Source organism: Cetorhinus maximus, chromosome 9, assembly GCF_964194155.1.
Source record: "Cetorhinus maximus chromosome 9, sCetMax3.hap1.1, whole genome shotgun sequence".
Lineage (NCBI taxonomy): Eukaryota > Metazoa > Chordata > Chondrichthyes > Lamniformes > Cetorhinidae > Cetorhinus > Cetorhinus maximus.
Genome location: NC_135887.1, coordinates 107,944,247 through 107,962,825, shown reverse-complemented (window position 1 = coordinate 107,962,825; position 18,579 = coordinate 107,944,247). Strand labels below are relative to the sequence as shown.

The 18,579-nt window shown below is 41.0% G+C and overlaps 1 protein-coding gene across 2 annotated transcripts in view; it reads left to right on the top strand.

Moving 5' to 3' along the window:
• Positions 1-18,579, top strand: part of pik3c2a (phosphatidylinositol-4-phosphate 3-kinase, catalytic subunit type 2 alpha) — a 124,279-nt gene that overhangs the window by 49,894 nt on the left and 55,806 nt on the right. For both annotated transcript variants that reach the window (XM_078549295.1, XM_078549296.1), the window contains exons 5-9: positions 3,815-3,935; positions 10,799-10,910; positions 12,156-12,235; positions 12,318-12,381; positions 14,813-14,959. In XM_078549295.1, coding sequence (XP_078405421.1) covers positions 3,815-3,935; positions 10,799-10,910; positions 12,156-12,235; positions 12,318-12,381; positions 14,813-14,959 — 524 coding nt within the window. The remainder of the gene's footprint in view (positions 1-3,814; positions 3,936-10,798; positions 10,911-12,155; positions 12,236-12,317; positions 12,382-14,812; positions 14,960-18,579) is intronic.

Sequence of the window (18,579 nt, the reverse complement as noted above, 5' to 3'; positions counted from 1 at the left end):
GAAGTCATATAAAGTTACAAGAAAAAGTAGTAAGCGTGAGGATTGGGAGCAGTTTAGAATTCAGGAAAGGAGGACTGAGAGATTGATTAAGAGGAGAAAATAGAGTATGAGAATAAACTTGCAAGGAACATAAAAGCAGACTGTAAAAGCTTCTATAAGTATGTAAAAAGAAAAAGATTAGTAAAGACAAATGTAGGTCCCTTACAGTCTGAAACGGGAGAATTTATAATTGGAAACAAGGAAATGGTAGAGCAATTAAACAACTACTTTAGTTCTGTCTTCAGAGGAAGACACAAATAACTTCCCAGGAATACTAGGGAACCAAGGGCCTAGTGAGAAGGAGGGATTGAAGGAAATTAGTATTGCTAAAACAATAGTGCTGGAGAAATTAATGAAACTGAAAGTCAATAAATCCCCAGGGCCCAATCTCAGCAAGCGGAAACCACACTGCCGCCCCTGCTTTTACTGATTTTGCTGAAACCCTCATCCATGCCTTTGTTACCGCTAGACTTGACTGTTGCAATCTGCCCGAAATAGCCTCCCATGTTCCCCCTCTGTAAACATGTGGTCATCCACAGTTCTGCTGCCTATGACCTAATTTGCAAATAGCCCTGTTCCCCAACACCTCTGTGCTCTCTGACTTAAATTGACTCCTGAATAAGCAATGCCATGACTATAAAATGTTAAAAGTTATTTACAAATCCTTCCATAGCCTCTTCCCTCACTGTCTCTGTCATCTTCAGCCCTACAGCCTGCCAGTATCTGTACTCCTCCCAATTTCTGGCCACTTGAGAATCTCTGATTTTAATTACTCCCTCATTGGATGACCATGCCTTCAGTTGCCTTAGCCCTAAGCTCTGGACTTCTCCTTTTCTCACCACCTCCAGCCCCTCTGCAACCTCTCTGCCTTTCTATCTCCTTTTTAAGATACCTCTATTTGTCATCTGCCTTAATACCTCAGTGTTAAATTTTGTTTGACAACTGCTCCTGTGAAGTGCCTTAGGATGCATCGCATTTAGAGGCATTATGGAAGTACAAGTTGTACTCATCATCGACACATAGATCACCAGATCTACTGGAATACTCACAGACCAAGTCCTGGTCTTGCATACTGGTTTAGGGGCTCAGCAATAAATCGTTAATATTGTAGCAGTATACTTAACTTCAGAAAAGAAGAGCCCTTGTCTTGGGTTTAATTATGCCTTTTGCCCCAACCTTCTCAAATGTACTTGGCCATTAGCAATTATTCATCATTCCTTATGTGCCTGTCCACTTTATGATTTTATTTTAGGGTAACTCATCAAAGCTTTGCTGGTTTTCATAGCCTGACAAGCTTTGCATTCGTTTATGGTGGCATTTTATTTATGGACAGTATTTTTAAAGGCCAGCTTGTAATATCTGAAATCATGTTTTCAGTGAAGTAGCATTACAGCTACATCTACAGCTCCTGAGGGGCTATGTTTCCATCAATTCATTTTCTTTCACAATATCACAGTAGAGGTGTTACAGATCTGTTTTAATTAGTGTTGAAAATCCATTGGATGAGTGTATATAATTTTCACAACTTGCAACCAAATGCTTAATAACTACAGTTAGGTCACATTTTCTTTTAATCACTTGGTGGGACTTACTTCAAAGTGCTCTCAACAATGCTTTGGAGTTTTCCTTTTACAAGAAATTCCAATAAGAATGTTTTGATGTTCAAACCCTTTGAGTTCGTACAATATTGCTTTTAAATATTGATAATTTTCCTGTTTCCTCCACCGTATGACTGTGTAATATTTGGCAGTGTGTCTCTATTGAATGTAAAACTTACTGGATTTAGCAGTGTTAAAATTCCTCCTGAACCTGTGTTCAATAGATTGTTATAGGTGATCTTCAAAAGCTGCTTTTTTTTCTGTTTTTCAAGCAAATCTGTTGTTTCTAGGGATTTGAAACCCAAGATCTTGGGCATCATGGATTATTTTATTGAAATGATCTAGTTGAAGTATCAAAGAGCGTACAACAGCTTTGTCTTTTTTTTTAAAAATTGAAATAATTATTGCCCCCCAAACTAGATGTATAATTTAACAAATTACCTGGTCAACAATTATTTGCTTGTGTTCATATGATAACAATGAGTTGTCATGTCACTAGCATGTGTTTGGAGTCCAGGATATACAGCCTGCCAATTTCAACAGTATGCATACCTCACTTATGATGCCACGAGCCAACTATAGAAAAGTGAGACCAAAGTTTGGACAAAAGAGTGCAGGCCTCAGTAACTCTCAACATCCAAAATAGGATAGATTTTTTTCAGAGCTACCCTGTAATTTTTTCAAAGGCATTTATGGCATCGAATATGTGAGCTGGTCACAGTCTCCATATGAATAGAAGAAAGGAAGAACTTGTAGTTATTTAATGCTTTTCAAGACTTTGTGCATTTTACAACCGATTTTCATGATTTTGGAAGTGTAATCACTTTGAAAAGGCAGCCATTCCTTGTTTGTATTACTGCAACAGCTTGCATTGGATTTTGCCAATGTGTTGATTCTTTAGACTGTAATGGTGGGCTTTCCCATCTTGGTCTCCAGCTTTCAGTGCAGTTGATAGTTTTAACCACTTTTTTTTGTTCTCTTTCTTGGTCCATTCTGGTAGCTCAGCCTTTGTTATATTCTTGCCTATCATAATGCAGCTAGTACACTTCCTGTGCAACTATTTCCTTCTCCCTCCAAGAATCCCTGCATTGGCATCCTTTTCTTTAATTTTCAAACCAACTCTTGATATTCACAGGTATTGGGTTAGCTGCCATAGTATACAAATTCATCATCTTTATCCCACTTCTCCTCTGTCACCTTGGACAACAGGTGCTGCTTTGCTATCTGACTGTTTACCTGACAGCAAGCTGTGCATGAACTTTCTTTGAAACATTGGCAAGACTGAAAACATCTTGTTTGGCATCCATCAAAAGTCCTGCTCCTAACCATTGATCCTAGTCTTTTCCCTGGTTGCGTACTGTGATCATCAGATATTGGACTTGTTTTAATTTATATAAGAATGCAATGTGAAGTCCACTTTAATCTCCAGAACCTTCAGCTAGCTTGACCTTGTAGCTTGAAGCACCTTTTCGAAGTGCCCCCTGCCTTGCTCCCTCACTTCCCTTCAAAAGTCTCTTTGAATCGCATCTCTCTGGCTGTGTATTGAGTCGTCTCCTCTAATTTTTCTCTCAAAATTACTTGGTGACTGGTTTCACTTCTGAAGATGTGATATAAATGTTGGCTTATCTGTTTACTTTAAACTCATTTGTTGACTAAGGATTAAATATTTGATGGAGGTGGTCAAATGCTGTAAATTGAATCACCATTTCAGTTGAATGTAGTCTATGTACCCTGGCCAGGTTGGACATGCAATTTTCTTCCCTCCAGGAGCTGTGCAACTTTATGGAAGTCTTCATTGGTCTTCATTTTTGTAGATTCTTTAAGAAGGCTCTTAACAGCTGAATGTCTTAGAATGTTTCAGTAACTATAGATTTTTTGGATGAGGTTACATGTTTGATACGGGCGATACCAGTTGATTGTTTTACTGGTCATTCATGTTGCCCTTGAAAAGGAAAAGTACTAGTAACTATTGTTTTCTTAAAATATTGTGACTTCAGTTTAAAATCACCATGGAGATAGCACTGCAAACCGGGAGATAAAGACTGAATTTATTATTACTTTTTTGAGTTATTCATTCTGTCCAGTATAAAATTACTGATGTGAAATAGGTTCAAATGATTCTTATGCCCTTTTTATTGTATTATATTAATCTTGAAATTCTTGTTTTTTTTTTACAGTGAGCTCCCACGTAGAGCTTATTATAATGCAGGCACTGTGCTGGGCTCATGATGACCTAAATAAAGTTGACATTGGCAGCTACATACTGAAAGTCTGTGGACAGGAGGAAGTCTTGCAGAAGTAAGAGGCTCAAAAACACTTACTCATGCTTCTCCATATTATCATTTGATGTGTGAATTTTCTCTTTGAAAATTGGTACTTTCATTTGGAATAATTTTATCAGTAAAACACATTTGTCTGAGTTGCTTATTTGACTTGGTTAAATTTCTTGTATGAGTTTTTGAATGTGTGCAACACCTTGACTCTGCACACTTGTTACGCTCCCAGCTGATAATATTGGACAAGTCAGATCCCAGAGCGAAACCTGGCTTGATAGATGCCATAGAGGAAAGGTACTGAACAAATTTACAGGAGTCTGCTGATGAACTTTTAAAACAAATAATAAAATATTTATAAAACAAGGAAAAGTGAACTATATTACACCAGACAAAAAGGTTGGAGAGATCTTGATACAAACACATGAAGATGTTTCAAATTCATGCTATTCCTTTACCCCAGCAATATGTTTACAGACACCGAAACCAGCAAGGAGTTACCACCAGGTTACCACAAAGGCTTCTCGCATGGAACTGGTACAGTTGCAAACGGTTTTCTTCTGGTGAATTCCTGAGCATTCTCGATGTTTTTCACCCAACTTGTATCTCTTCCCAGGATACCCAAAGAACACTCCAAATTCACTGTTTCTTCAATTGCAGAACAAACAAATGAGTTCCCTAATGTCAGTCTTCCAGTAGCACCTCTGCTAAATTGATCACTTTACTGAATTCTATAACTGACTATTCAGTCAGCCACTATCCCCAATAGCCTTGTTGTCTTTCTTATCAGAGAGCTTAACGTTCCTGTCTTCTCTCACTGGCGCACACTGATTTTTTTTCTTTTTCTGTGTCACCTGACCACTGTCGCCAAGCAACAGTAAAGTTTTTTTCCCCCCCCAACTTTGTGTTTCTTTCCCCCGCAATCACTTGATTTCCTTTGGGCCTATATTGCACTTTTTCTGTTAGTTTTACTTAAGGTGCACTGAAGGGTAGGGCTTTCTAATGTTTTTAATATCCATACTCATTTTTCATTAGCTATTTTAAAAAAATCTTTGTGGTAACTGACCATCTGATTGTGTGCTGTCAATTTTCAATATCTGACATGGGTGTGTTAATTAATTTCAGCAACTGACCTCAGCTTTTGGCCTCTTCCGCTTTAATTTCTGAAAGCAGCAGGGGACTGGGTGGTTAGATTTAGGATTGAGTGCTGAAATATGTTGTGCAAGCCTGAGAAACTAAGTAACATTCGTCTTGATTAGGGGCCACATTCCAAATGTGACAATAAAATTAAATTTTCCTCCATTTAAGTTGTTGGCTTGAAAATTTATGCACAAGTAAAGGATTGCCTTTTTCTAGATTCTTCTTTAAGTTTCTTCCATCCAGCTGAATTGCATTAAAATCTTCTAATGCTTGAATGATTGTAGGAAAATTAAGCTAAGCTAATGAGAAAATGAAGTGTCTATTAGAACTACTGAGATACATGAAATTAACTCTTAATCATAAAAATGATTCTTCAAAGAAAACCCTAGGATTTTGTTGTGTGCTCATGACCTACTTATGGCCCTTTCCTTTTGGAAAATTCTATGAAGAAAGCCAAGGCTATGATATACAACTTGCAGTGATGTTAAAGGCAATGGACTGTAGCAAATTCTAAAATGGAAAATTGTGTGAAACAAATTAAACTCCAGTATTTGATTTATTATTTATATAGTGAAAATTTACAGTGCTCTGGCCTGAAACTCTCCTTATCTCAGTTTAACTGCTGAACTCTGAATCAACCAAGGTTTCCTGAGGCCAATTTGTAGACAGCGTGGGTGCTGCATGCATTTTAATGTCAGTGTTGTCCGCCCTAAACTCATGTCCATTTTTCCCAGAACCCAGTGTTTGAATTCCTGCAATCAGGTTTCTGTTCCTGCCACATTACTGTGCCATGCTTCTCAAAGTCACAAATGACATCCACTGTGACAGTGACAAAAGTAAACTATCCCTCTTTTTCTTCCCCCACCCCCAGGCTTTGACATTGTGGCTAACACCATCTTCTGCCAATGCCTCTCCACTTCCGTGTGTGGGATTGCATTTACCTGGTTTCATTCTTGTCGCTCTTGTTGTGGCCATAGAATCACATGTAATGTCTTCCCTTTCTGTGCCCGCAGCATTAACTCTGGTGTTACCCGAGGACAATTCCTTGGCCCCTTCCTATTTCTCATCTATGTGCTGCCCCTTGGTGATATTGTCTGAAAACGCAACATTTTTTTGACATCCAGCTCTATTTCACCCACATCAGATCACTTGACTCAGACTGGTTATCCGGCATTCAGTAGTGGATGAGCAGAAATTTCCTCCAACTAAATATTGGGAAGACAAGCCATTGCCTTTGACCCATGCTACAGATTCCACTCCCTTGCCACCAATTTCATTCCTGTCCCTGGCAAATGCCTGAGGCTGAACAGGACTCTTCACACTCTTTGCAGCCTTGGTGTCATTTTTGACCCTGCATTAAGCTTTCAACCACACATCCGCAACATCACCAAGACCACCCATTTCTAACTCCCTAACGATGCCCAACTTGGCCCCTGCCTCAGCTCATCTGCTGCTTAAAGCACTCATCCATGCCTTTGTTACCTCCAGGTTTGACTATTCCAACAGACTCCTGGCCAGCCTTCCATGTTTTACCCTCCACAAACTTGAGATTCTCCAAGCCTCTGCCCTTGTCCTAACTCGCATCAAATTCCTTTCACCTGTCACCCCTGTTTTCGCTGACTTCATGGTTAAGAAATACTTCCATTTTAAACTCCCCATCCTTGTTTTTAAATCCTACACTGCCTATCTCTAATCACTTCCAGCTCCAAAACCATCAGATGTCTGCGTTCATCTGATTCAGTCTCCAGCACATCCCCAATTCGAGGCTGTACTTTCAACGCCGCCTTCCAAGTTCCTGGAAGTTCCTCCTACACCCCTCTGTTTCTTTACTTCTTTAAGACAGTTCTTAAAGTCTACCTCCTTAACCAAATTTTTCATAGAATAGAATAATAGAAAGGTTACAAAACAGAATAGGACCATTCAGCCCATTGTTTCTGTGCTGGCCCACTGAAGGAGCCATTCCCCTGCCTTTTCCCTGTAGCCCTGCAAATTCTTCTTTTTCAGATAATGATCCAATCCCCTTTTGAAGGCTCAATTGACCTTGCCTCTACCACACTCCATGGCCAGAATTTTCCCCTCGGCGATTTGGGGGTGGGGCCCGCTCGCCGACACGAAAATGACGCGGGATGAACCCCCAACGTCATCCCGGTCCCTTTAAATTTTTAGGAAGGCGGGCGGACAGCGAAATCAGCTGTCCGCCCGCTGACCTGTCAATGGCCAATTAAGGCTATTGACAGGCTAATTAAGATCATTAAAGACCCTGCTCATCCAACCTTAAGGCTGGCGGGCAGGCCTGGAGCCCCAGCGGGCTCCTGATAATACATGAAACCTCATCCACTGCAGGGGTGAGGTTTCATGTCCGTTTTTTAAAAAGTTTTAATAAAGTTTGTCATTTTTATTAACATGGCCCATCTCATGTGACATTGTCACATGAGGGGGATATGTTAATAATATTTTTATTTTTCTGTTTTTTAATCTGTCATTAATCTCCCTGAGACAGCACTTAGTCTCAGGGACCAATGCGCTCTTTCGCATGCATGCGCAAAAGAGCACACTTTGACAGCTGGGGATTCCCTCCCCCCCACGCCCCCCTGCACAGGAAACACATAGCGCTTCCTGTCAGGAAGGCCTCTGGGCGGGCCTTAATTGATTGGCCCGCCCACTCAAAATGGCAGCAGGCCCCGTTTCAGCAGCGGGGGTCGGCTGTCCGCCTGCCGCCGAGCCAGTGGGGTCCGCCCGCCCACCAAGGGCAAACTTCTGCCCCATATTCCACCAAGGTTAAACTGACTGGCCTGTAGTTGCTGGGCTTATCTTTACACCCTTTTTTTAACAAGGGTGTAACATTTGCAGTTTCTATTCCTGAGTCTAAGAAAAATTATGGCCAGTGCCTCTGCACTTTCCATCTCGCTTTCTTCAGTACCCTTGGATGCCTTTCATCTGGTCCTGGTGCCCCATCAACTTTAAGTACAAACAGCCTATCCAATGCCTCCTAATCAGTTTTAAACCCTTACAGTGCCTGAACTACCTCCTCTTTCACTATGACCTGGGCAGCATCTTTTGCCTTGGTAAAGACAGATGCAAAGTATTTATTTAATACTTCAGCCATGCCTCCTGCGCCCGTGCGTAAATGCCCTTTTTGGTCCCTAATTGGCCACACTACTTCCCTTGCCATCCTTTTCCTATTTATGCCTACAAAAGACTTTTGGATATCCTTTTACATGAGCTGCCAGTCTCTTCTTGTATTCTCTCGTTGCTTCTCATACTTTTTTCAGTTCCTTTCTGAATTTTGTATATTCGGCCTGATTCTCAATTGTATTAGCCAACTGACATGTGCCATAAACACTTTTTTATTTCTTCCTTGCCTTTTTCGTCATCCAAGGAGCTCTGGGTTTGTTTGTTCTACCTTTTACGCTTTGAGGGAATATGCCTTGACTGCACTTGAACCAAAGACAGCCCATCGTTTAGTTACAGTTTTGCCTGCTAACCTTTGATTCCAATTTAAGATCCATCCTTACCCCATTGAAGTTGGTTTTGCTCCAGTTAACTACTATTAGTTTGGATTCTCCTTGTCCTTTATCATAGGCAACCTAAACCTTATGGTACAATGATCACTGTCATTTTTAAATGTTCCCCTACTGACACCTGATTCACTTGGTCCACCTCATTCCCAAGAACCAGGTCCAGCAATGCCTCCTTCCTCATTGGCACTGGAAACATACTGCTGTAGAAAATTCTCCTGAACACACACGAGGTACTCTTGCCCCTCTCTACCCTTACATTATTACTGTCCCAGTCTATATTTGGGTAATTGAAACCCACATTATAACAACTCTAACTCTTGTACTGCTCTATAATTTCCTTTCAAATTTGTTCCTCTACATCTTTCCCACCAGTTGGCAGCCTGTAGACTCCATCAAGCAATGTAATTGTACTTTTCTAGTTCCTTAGCCAAAAAGATTCTGCCTTTGACCCCACTGGGGCATCCCCTCTCTCTCTCCAGTATTGTAATGTTCTCCTCAATTAATACTGCCACCCTTCCTTTTCTATCTTTCTAGAACACCTATGGCAGAAATTTTCACTCGGCGGACGGGAGCGCGGCCGACCCGCTTGAGCGTGAAATGACGAGCATTGATGTCAGCTGAGCATGCTGGCGTCAATGCACAGTCGCGCGGTAGTTGGGTCGGCAGGCACATGCCAGAGCAGGCAGCACGCCCACTGACAATTAAGGCCATTAAGTTAGCAATTAACATAAATTTTTCGCTGCCCATCCAACCTAACAGTTGGCGGGCAGGGGAAAAGGCCAAACGGCCTTTGCATTTCTTTTGGAAACCACATCCACGAGTGGGATGAGGCTTCCAACAGCAAATAAAATAAAAAATTTATTTTTTTCATTAAAAACATGTCCCTGCTCATATGACAAAGTCACAAGAGGGGCATGTTTTATTACAAAAAAAATTAAATTTTTTTTTTAAAAAAAGATATCTCTTCTTCCTGAGGCAGCTCTATGCCTCAAGGAGATGATGCAGTGCTCACTCGCACATGTGCGCGAAGTTCAAAGTTCACGCTCGGCTTGCTCGTGTCTCCCACACCCCCCCCCCTCTCCTCCCTCCAAATCGAACAGGCAGTGCTCAGCGCTGCTGCTCGCATATCACGCTAGGCAGGCCTTAATTAGCCCACAGCGTGAAATTGCGGTGCAGTGCCGATTGCTTCCCGACCCCTCCCGCCAATCCTGCACAACAAGGGCAAAATTTTGCCCCTTGCATCCAGGAATATTTGATACCCAGTCCTGTCTTTTCTTTGAGCTAGGTCTCTGTTATCGCCACAACATCATATTTTCATATGGCTATTTGCATCTGGAACTCATCAATCTTATTTACCATGCTCCATACACTCTCACATGCACAGTAATGATAATGTAGACTTTATTTTTTCCCTCATATGCTGAACCCACCTAATATTTCCTACTCTATAGTGTTATTTTTGTCCCCCAGTGTTTTTTGCACCTAGGTAGCCCCCTGGTTCTCATCCCTGCCAAGTTAGTTTAAATCCTCCCCAGTAGCACTAGCAAATCATCCCACAAAGAAACTGATCCTGGCTCTGTTTTAAGTGCAACATATCCTCCCTGTACAGTTCCCATTTCCCACTCCCCCCACCCCAGAACCAATCCCAATGTCCCAAGAATCTAAAGCCCTCCCTCCACCATCACTCCAGCCACACGTTCATTTGCTCTACCCTCCTATTTCATACTCACTTGGGCATTGTAATGGGAGCAATCGGGAAATGACTAATTTTATGTTCCTGCTTGCAAATTTCCTGCATTGCTCCCTAAATTTAGACCAGGACCCTGACTGTTCATCTTTCCTGACTCTGGCTGCACTTCCCAGATGAACCATCACTTCTTTCATCAGTATTCAGAATCCAGTACTGGTTGGAGACCTGAGGGGGTGCTCCTGCATATTTTTTTCTTGACTGCCTGGTAGTCACCCATTCCCTCTGTCCCCTGCGTATTCTCAAGCTGCAGGATCATCTTCCCTAATATTTCCTTATGTGACTTGGCACCATAAAATGAAATGACACCCCTGTGAAGCACCTTGAGATATATTTGTCATATTAAACCTGCTATATAAATGCAAGTTATTACTTTTGGAGTTGCATGTGTAGTTGTTCCTAAGAGTATAGTTCTGGACACTTCACAAAACATGAAATGTAATTTTAAATGTCTGATGTTTCCTCATATATATGTTACAGCAACCACTGCTTAGGAAGCCACGAATATATTCAGAATTGTCGGAAATGTGACACTGAGATCAAGCTACAGTTATTAAACCACAGTACAATTTCCAGAGCCCTAGCCCGCACGGTGAGCACAATTTATCAGTTCAATTATGCGTTTTTTTGGGCCATGCATTATGGTTTGGAAGTAGCACAGACTCCTAACTCAAACTAGCTTAAACTTTTTCTATTTATAGTGTTGTAATCTGACCTGGTACAAAAATGCTTGAATGCAATGAATTGACCGTCTCAATCTAGTTTTTATTGATCAGTGGATTTCAGCACCAAAAAGTCAATATATTTGGTTTGTAACAGTGGCTGCTAGGGAAATGCAAATGCTGCTATTGTGGCAGTGAGTCTGTTCTGAATTTGGGACTGAGGAATTTCCTTGGGACAGAATAGAATTAGCTTCACTATGCCTATGGGCACTCTGAATCCAACCTCCATAACTTTTGATGTTGACCATGTGTTTCCAAAGTGTCAAACAGTTGTTTATTATCTGCATTTCGCTTAAACACACACCGCCCCAAAAAGGTGGGGGCAAACGTTTCAAAAATTATAAGCCTTTCTCTAAGGATTTATCTTTTTGAAACAGTGCAAAGGTTTGCTTTATTGAAGTGTTTGAAATTAATCCAATGCTATTTTCTATTACATGTTTTCTACAATGTCTTTAATTTGAACAAAACAGTCTTGATCTCCCAGTTTTTGTTTAACATCTTGCTGTCAGAGCACCAATTAACTTCTGTGAATTCCACAGTAACAAGGGACTTTCAAGTCCACTTGCAAATGCCACTTTTTAGGATTTTTTTTTTGAATGAGAAGTCTTAAGTTGCAGTATACAGCACTATATTTTTAGCTTCATAGGTTTGATGTAACATTTGGCACTTACAGTACATGGTTCTGATCCCCCCCCCACCCCTTTGGATGCTGCTGAATGCTTTGTCCACTTTCCCATAATTTGCCTCAAATTTGTTTTGGCAGTCCTGGGTCATGTAAATTGATCTCATTCGCTCCAATTTTTACCTTTGATTTTGGCGTTTATTGCATCCTTATTTCATGCCCATTTTATCTCGACAAAAATAGTATCCAAATTGGCAAGTAGATCCCAGAGTAAAGGTACATGTTTTATTGCTTTGTTTATTGAAGTAGACAGCAATAGTATTGGAACTTAAGCATAAGATACTCAGTTGCAGAATGTAATGCAAATTTTGTTATAGACTTTATAATGAAAATACTCAGTAAATATTGCCTCGTCATTCTTGAGGATGGGGTGTAGCCAGTAATTATCAGCCTTGATGAAAATTGGTAATCTCACAAATCTATAAATGAACAGGCAGACGATGATGAGACACCTACCGATCTCGAGAAACACCTCTGCCAGGTGGAAAAGCCCTTCAAAGAAATTATTACAAGGTAAAATATTCATTCAGTATCTAAACTATCATTCACTGTTTTCTCGACTTGGCCACTTATAAATATGTACTTTTTTGCCTAGGCAACGTCTTGCTGAGCTTCTGGAAGTTTATCATAATCGTACAAAGGCATGCCTTCATAGAGAAGTAAGTATTAATTTGATATGAAGCATGATTTTCTCTGGCATTTAAAAAATTAGAATATGAGATGGTACAGGTAGATGACCAAATGAAGTTCAGACCTACACATGTCTAAACTTAGTTGAGAAACTAGGAAACTGTGTGATATGTATGTCAGAAAGTAGGACTGTGGTTAAATACTCAGAACAGAGTGTGCTCTTCAGATTGGTTATACATGAGACATCCATGACTGGAAGAGGGATGGGAAGGGGTTAAGTTTAGATAATTGGATTGGAAAACAATGGGAGTGGCCATGGATTTTCAGTCGTCTTCATGATGGTGTAACAAAGCAGTCTTGAGGCCTGTTGTAATTGACAGCCATTCCAGAATGGGAGAGGAATTTCTTGTGTCAAGGATGCTCAGATCTTGACCATTTGTAACCTCCATTTGAGATCCATATCTGAAGAAATTCTCTCAAATTAGCTTGAGTATGTAATTTTCTTGGATTGGGCTATTTTCCAAGGCATCTGGATCCAGGAAGTTGATTTAAGACAAAGACATCCAGCACGGTATTGCTGCAGGAGTTCCTCCAAGAAAGGCCCTAGGCCCTTCAGCTGCTTCACCCTCCAGCATAAGGTCTGAAGTGGGGATGTTCACTATTGATTGCACAATGATAAATGAAATTGTCAACTCCTCAGTTACTGTGATCCATGTCTGCATGAAGCAACACCTGGACAATATTCGGGCTTGGGCTGATAAGTGGCAAGTAACATTCATGCCACACAAGTGCTAGCTAATGACCATCTCCAACTAGAGAGAAGTTACCCATTTTCTCTTAATGTTTAATGGCATTACCATTGCTGAACTACCCCAACATCAACATCCTGGGGATTACTATTGACCAGAAACTGAACTGGATCAGCGATATAAATACTGTGGCTACAAGAGCAGATCAGAGAGTGTGAATTCTGCGGCAAGTAATTTGCCACCTGACTCCCCAAAGCATGTCCTCCATCTACAAGGCACAAGTTGGGAGTGTGGAATACTCTTAACTTGCCTGGATGAGTGCAGTTCCAACAACACTGAAGAAACTTGGAACCACCCAGAACACAGCAGCACGCTTGATCGGCACATCTCCCACCCTAAACATTCACTCCTTCCCACAATTGCACTGCTAAACGCACGACCCGTACCACCTAGAATGGCAAGGGTAGCAGATGCACAAGAAGACAAGCATGTGTAAGTTCCACTCCAAGCCACACAACATATCGTTGCTCCTTCACCATTGCTGGATCAAAATCCTGTATCTCCCTCCCTACCACAGTGGGTGTACCTGCAATATATGAGCTATGGCGGTACAACACCACCTTCACAAGGGCAATTAGGAATGGGCAAATGTTGGCCTTGCCAGTTATGCACACATCAGCTTGTTAGCTGACCAGCATATGATGATGTGGAGGTTTCCCAGTAGGAATCTGAACATAGGTGACCTTCAGTAGTGAACTTCAAACTAGCAATGAAGTATTCAGCATTGTTGTACTTGAGTGCGTATCCAAATGATGTGAGAGATTGCCAATTTCTTCCTCACATGTCAAGTTGCTGGGGCTTCCAAGATGAGGAAAACTGGCAAGAGTTTATTTCCAGTCACGGCTGTCCATATCGGCTATAGTGATGCAAAAGTGAGATTGTGTTTTTGGAAGCAAAGGTGTGTCAGCTTTGCCTCAGTTGGTAGCACACTCGCCTCTGAATCACAAGGTTCAAGTCCCACTCTAGGGCTTGAACACGAATATTGAGGCTGACACTCCAGTGCAGTACTGAGGAAGAATTGTACTGTCAGGCGCAGACTTTCAGATGAGACATTAAACTGAGGCCCCTTCTGCCTGCTTGGACGGATGTAAATGATCCTATGGCACTTTTTTGAAGAAGAGCAGGAGTTATCCCCATTGTCCTGGCCCTCATGCAACATCACAAAAAGAAAATGGATTATCTGGTAATTATCACTTTGTTGTTTGTGGGAGTTTACTAATCACAAATTGGTTGCTGTGTTTCCTACATTACAACAGTGACTACACTTCGAAGTATTTCATTGGCTAAACAGTGCTTTGAGACATCCAGTGATTGTGAAAAGTGCTATATAAAATCAAATCTCCCTTTTTCCCCCTGGATATTGTTAAAGTGTTTAAATGTTTTTTTTAAAGAAAAGCATCAGCCAAGTTTAGTGGCAAGGCTTATCCCATATTAACACTCATGCAGAACGAATACTTCATGCATATGATTTTGTGTGCCATTCTTATATTGAAAGATGAGCATCTTAGTTGCACCTTTTGTATTATATTAGAATAAAAAGGTGAGGATGGAGCTCCTAATATTGTGTTCAATTAATGTTATCACTTGTATTTGTACCATGTGCATAGTTGTTGAAGCTAATACCACAATGTTCCTGCTTGATTTTAACCAGGGGAAACAGTACAAAATGGTGGAACAGATTATCCAATCTGTAAAGGATATTTGCAGTGCACTGGATGGTGCAGAGACAAAGGCTATCACTGATGCTGTAAAGAAACTAAAACGCACTGTTAATCTACCAAAAAGTAAAACTGTTGAGGTAAGCTGATTGACTTTTGCATGAATTTCTGATCCATTTGCTGAAAATCAAATATCTCTTCTCCCATGATAAGTTTGCCAATAGCAGACTAGATATTTTCCTAGTAGTTAAAATGTGTAAAGTGATAATTCCTGTTGATCTTTCTTGATTGATTAAATTTGTTTTCTATTTCTTTCCCAAGAATAAAGTAGAGACTCTCTTCTGCAGGGTGTACAGAGTTCAGCTGAGTGCAGCGTTTGAACAGTGTAGCTCACACATGAAAGGGGGTGGGCAAGTAATGATCTGAAGGACAAAGATACTTGGGTGGTCCCTAGCATAACTGGTTTATCACATTAGCATAATTCTTTGTCAAATCAGGTACAGTGGCAAATGTTTCTCTATAGTCATGTGATCATATTAGTCTGCTGTTTTTTTTCAAAAAGCACTATCGTTGATTTTGGCACAGTCTAAACTGATTCAAAATGGGCACCGTTATCACTTGTTTGGTCGTTGAACGTTTACTGAGTACAACTTCAACTAAACCTACTTTTCTTCAAAGAAGTGGCTGCTATGTCACTCAGGGTGGATATTTTTAACCTTAACCTCCCCTTTCTGGCCATCAAAAAGAATTTTCAGTTGGTAATTCCTATTCTGATAGTCACACAATACAATGGTTCTTGCCCATTGAAATCAATCTCCATCCATTCATGTGGAGCCGTTCCACTACAGTATCAATGTTGAACAATCAGCAACTAAGACCTTAAAATTCAAGTACCATGGCACACAAAATAATTGTGTTGCTGGACTGTAACCACCTGATAGCTGAGGATTGTAGTATTTTTGTAGCAGATGGGATTGCGCTGCTGATTGGATTTGCAATTTGAGCACAATTGAGATTTTTTGGCAACTTTATTGAAGATAAAGCCCCATCAATATAATTAGTACAAACATTTCACAGTTCAGTCCATGTAAAATGCAAATAATGTGGCAAAAAATCCATATATATGGAAAATATCTTAGAACATGATGGATGACATCTATTAGTCTTCCAGCCTAATTTATTACTCATCATAGGAGATCACTTTGGGTTCTAATTTGAGAAGGGAAAGATTTATGTTAAAAGGAAGCCAATCATGTTTCAATATAAATCCCAGAAGAGGAAGTTGTGAATCCACTTACCCTTAGCATAGTTAATCACATTATCCCCTGAAGCTGGTCATTTATTTTTAGCTTAACTAGCTAAAGGGGTGTTCCTTCATAAAAAGACCAGTAGTTTGAAGAATATCTGCATTTTAAAGCATGGTAGTATTTTTGTATTCCAACAAATTGTTCTCTGTACTATAATAAAAGCAAGATGCTGTGAACGCTGAAAATCTGAAGGTCTGGCAGCCTCTATGGAGAGAGAAACATAGTTAAAACTGAGTCCAATATGACTCTTCTTTGGAAGTTCTGAAGAACTTTGTTTGTTTGGTCTCAGTACTAAAGGCTTCAAATACCATGTGATGAATTTTTTAAAATTATGAACAAGAAATTAAGTCAAACTAAATAACTACCAAAAAATAAAGTTGGTGAATAAATTACCAGAGAGGACCATTGAAACACATGGTATAAATGAGTTAAAAAACTATTAGGTATGTTTTCTGTAAGAAAGATTCGACATTTTGCAATCTGCTTCCTCTGTGATCCCAAGCTGCATTTCTAACCCCCATATATCCACCAGCACAACGACATCCTACTTTTACCTTCACATCACTCAACCTCTGCCCATTTGCATCCATTCCTTGCTCATTTCTAATACAGTGCTTTCTTACCTGGCATCCTGCATCCTTCAGTTCATCCTAAACTCTGCTGCCCATACCCTATCACATACCAAATCCTACAACCCTCACGATCTCGATCCTTGCTAACATATTTTGGCTTGCAGCCCCCAATGCCTCAAATTCATCCAAGTCCTCGTTCTGCTCTGTGATGATCTCCATCACTGTTTTCCGACTCTCACTCTTTCTGTATGACTTTTTGTTTTTGTTTAATCACATCACCCTTGTTCAATCTTGCTGTTTTTTGTTTTGTTCATTCACAGGATGTGGGCTTCGCTGGCTGGGCCAGCATTTATTCCCCATCTGTAGTTGTTCTTGAGAAGGTGGTGGTGAGCTGCCCCCTTGAACTGCTGCAGTCCATGTGGTGTAGGTATACCTACAGTGCTGTTAGGAAGGGAGTTCCAAGATTTTGACCCCGTGACAGTGAAGGAACAGTGATATAGTTCCAAGTCAGGATGGTGAGTGACTTGGAGGGGAACTTACAGATGGTGGTGTTCTCATCTATCTGCTGCCCCTGTCCTTCTGGATGGTAGTGGTTGTGGGTTTGGACGGTGCTGTCGAAGGTGCCTTGGTGAATTCCTGCAGCACATCTTGTAGATGGTATGCACTGTTGCTACTGTGAGTCGGTGGCGGAGGGTGTGAATGTTTGTGGATGTGATGCGGATCAAGCAGGCTGCTTTTTCCTGGATGGTGTCAAGCTTCTTGAGTGTTTTGGGAGCTGCACTCATCCAGGCAAGTGGGGAGTATCCCATCCCACTCCTGACTTGCACCTAGTAGATGGCGGACCGGCTTTGGGGAGTCAGTAGGTGAGTTACTTGTCGCACGATTCCTAGCTTCTGAACTGCTCTTGTAACCACAGTATTTATATGGCTAGTCCAGTTCAGTTTCTGGTCAATGATAACCCCCAGGATGTTGTTAGAGGGCGATTCAGTGATGGTAATGCCATTGAACATCAAGGGGTGATAAAAACAAAAAACTACTGTGGATGCTGGAAATCCAAAACAAAAACAGAATTACCTGGAAAAACTTAGCAGGTCTGGCAGCATCGGTGGAGAAGAAAAGAGTTGACGTTTCGAGTCCTCATGACCCTTCAGCAGAACTAAGTATTGTTAGGAGAGGGGTGAAATATAAGCTGGTTTAAGGTTGGGGTGGGGGGGGTGGTTGTAGGGACAAGCAAGCAGTGATAGGAGCAGATAATCAAAAGATGTCACAGACAAAAGGAACAAAGAGGTGTTGAAGGTGGTGATATTATCTAAGAAAATGTGCTAATTAAGAATGGTTGGCAGGACACTCAAGGTACAGCTCTAGTGGGGGTGGGGCGGAAGAAGAGTTCAGCATCGTGCCGAGCCCAAAATTCATTGAGTAAGGGTAAGGTTATGAAACTAAGTCCTTTGCTGAGCACTGAACGTTCAGCATCGGCCGTCTTCGTCTCCGTGCTCACTTCTTTGGGCAGGAGTCCTCTCCCCGTTCAACGGATCCTTTTACCCACCTCCAATATTCTCCCTCCACCTGGACCCCTCCCTCTGGATTCTTACCTTCTCTTGATCTTTTCATTGAGAACTGTCGGCCAATGATTGTCTTTTTTGTCGAAACCAAACACAATGCTGCTGGCAAGTGCTACGCTTAATTCCAAATGAAAAGTGATCGTGAATAAACTTGAAGTCCTGGGATTACATTTTATTTTTAGCTGTTCAAGCTTTGTGAAACTGGTACCCTCTCTTTGAACACTGGCTTTGTAGGTTCATTGGTTTTCAGAATTTATTTCCATGAAATGTATCCATATTAGATTCAACTCAGTGCAAATTAATTAGTTATGAGCGTTGT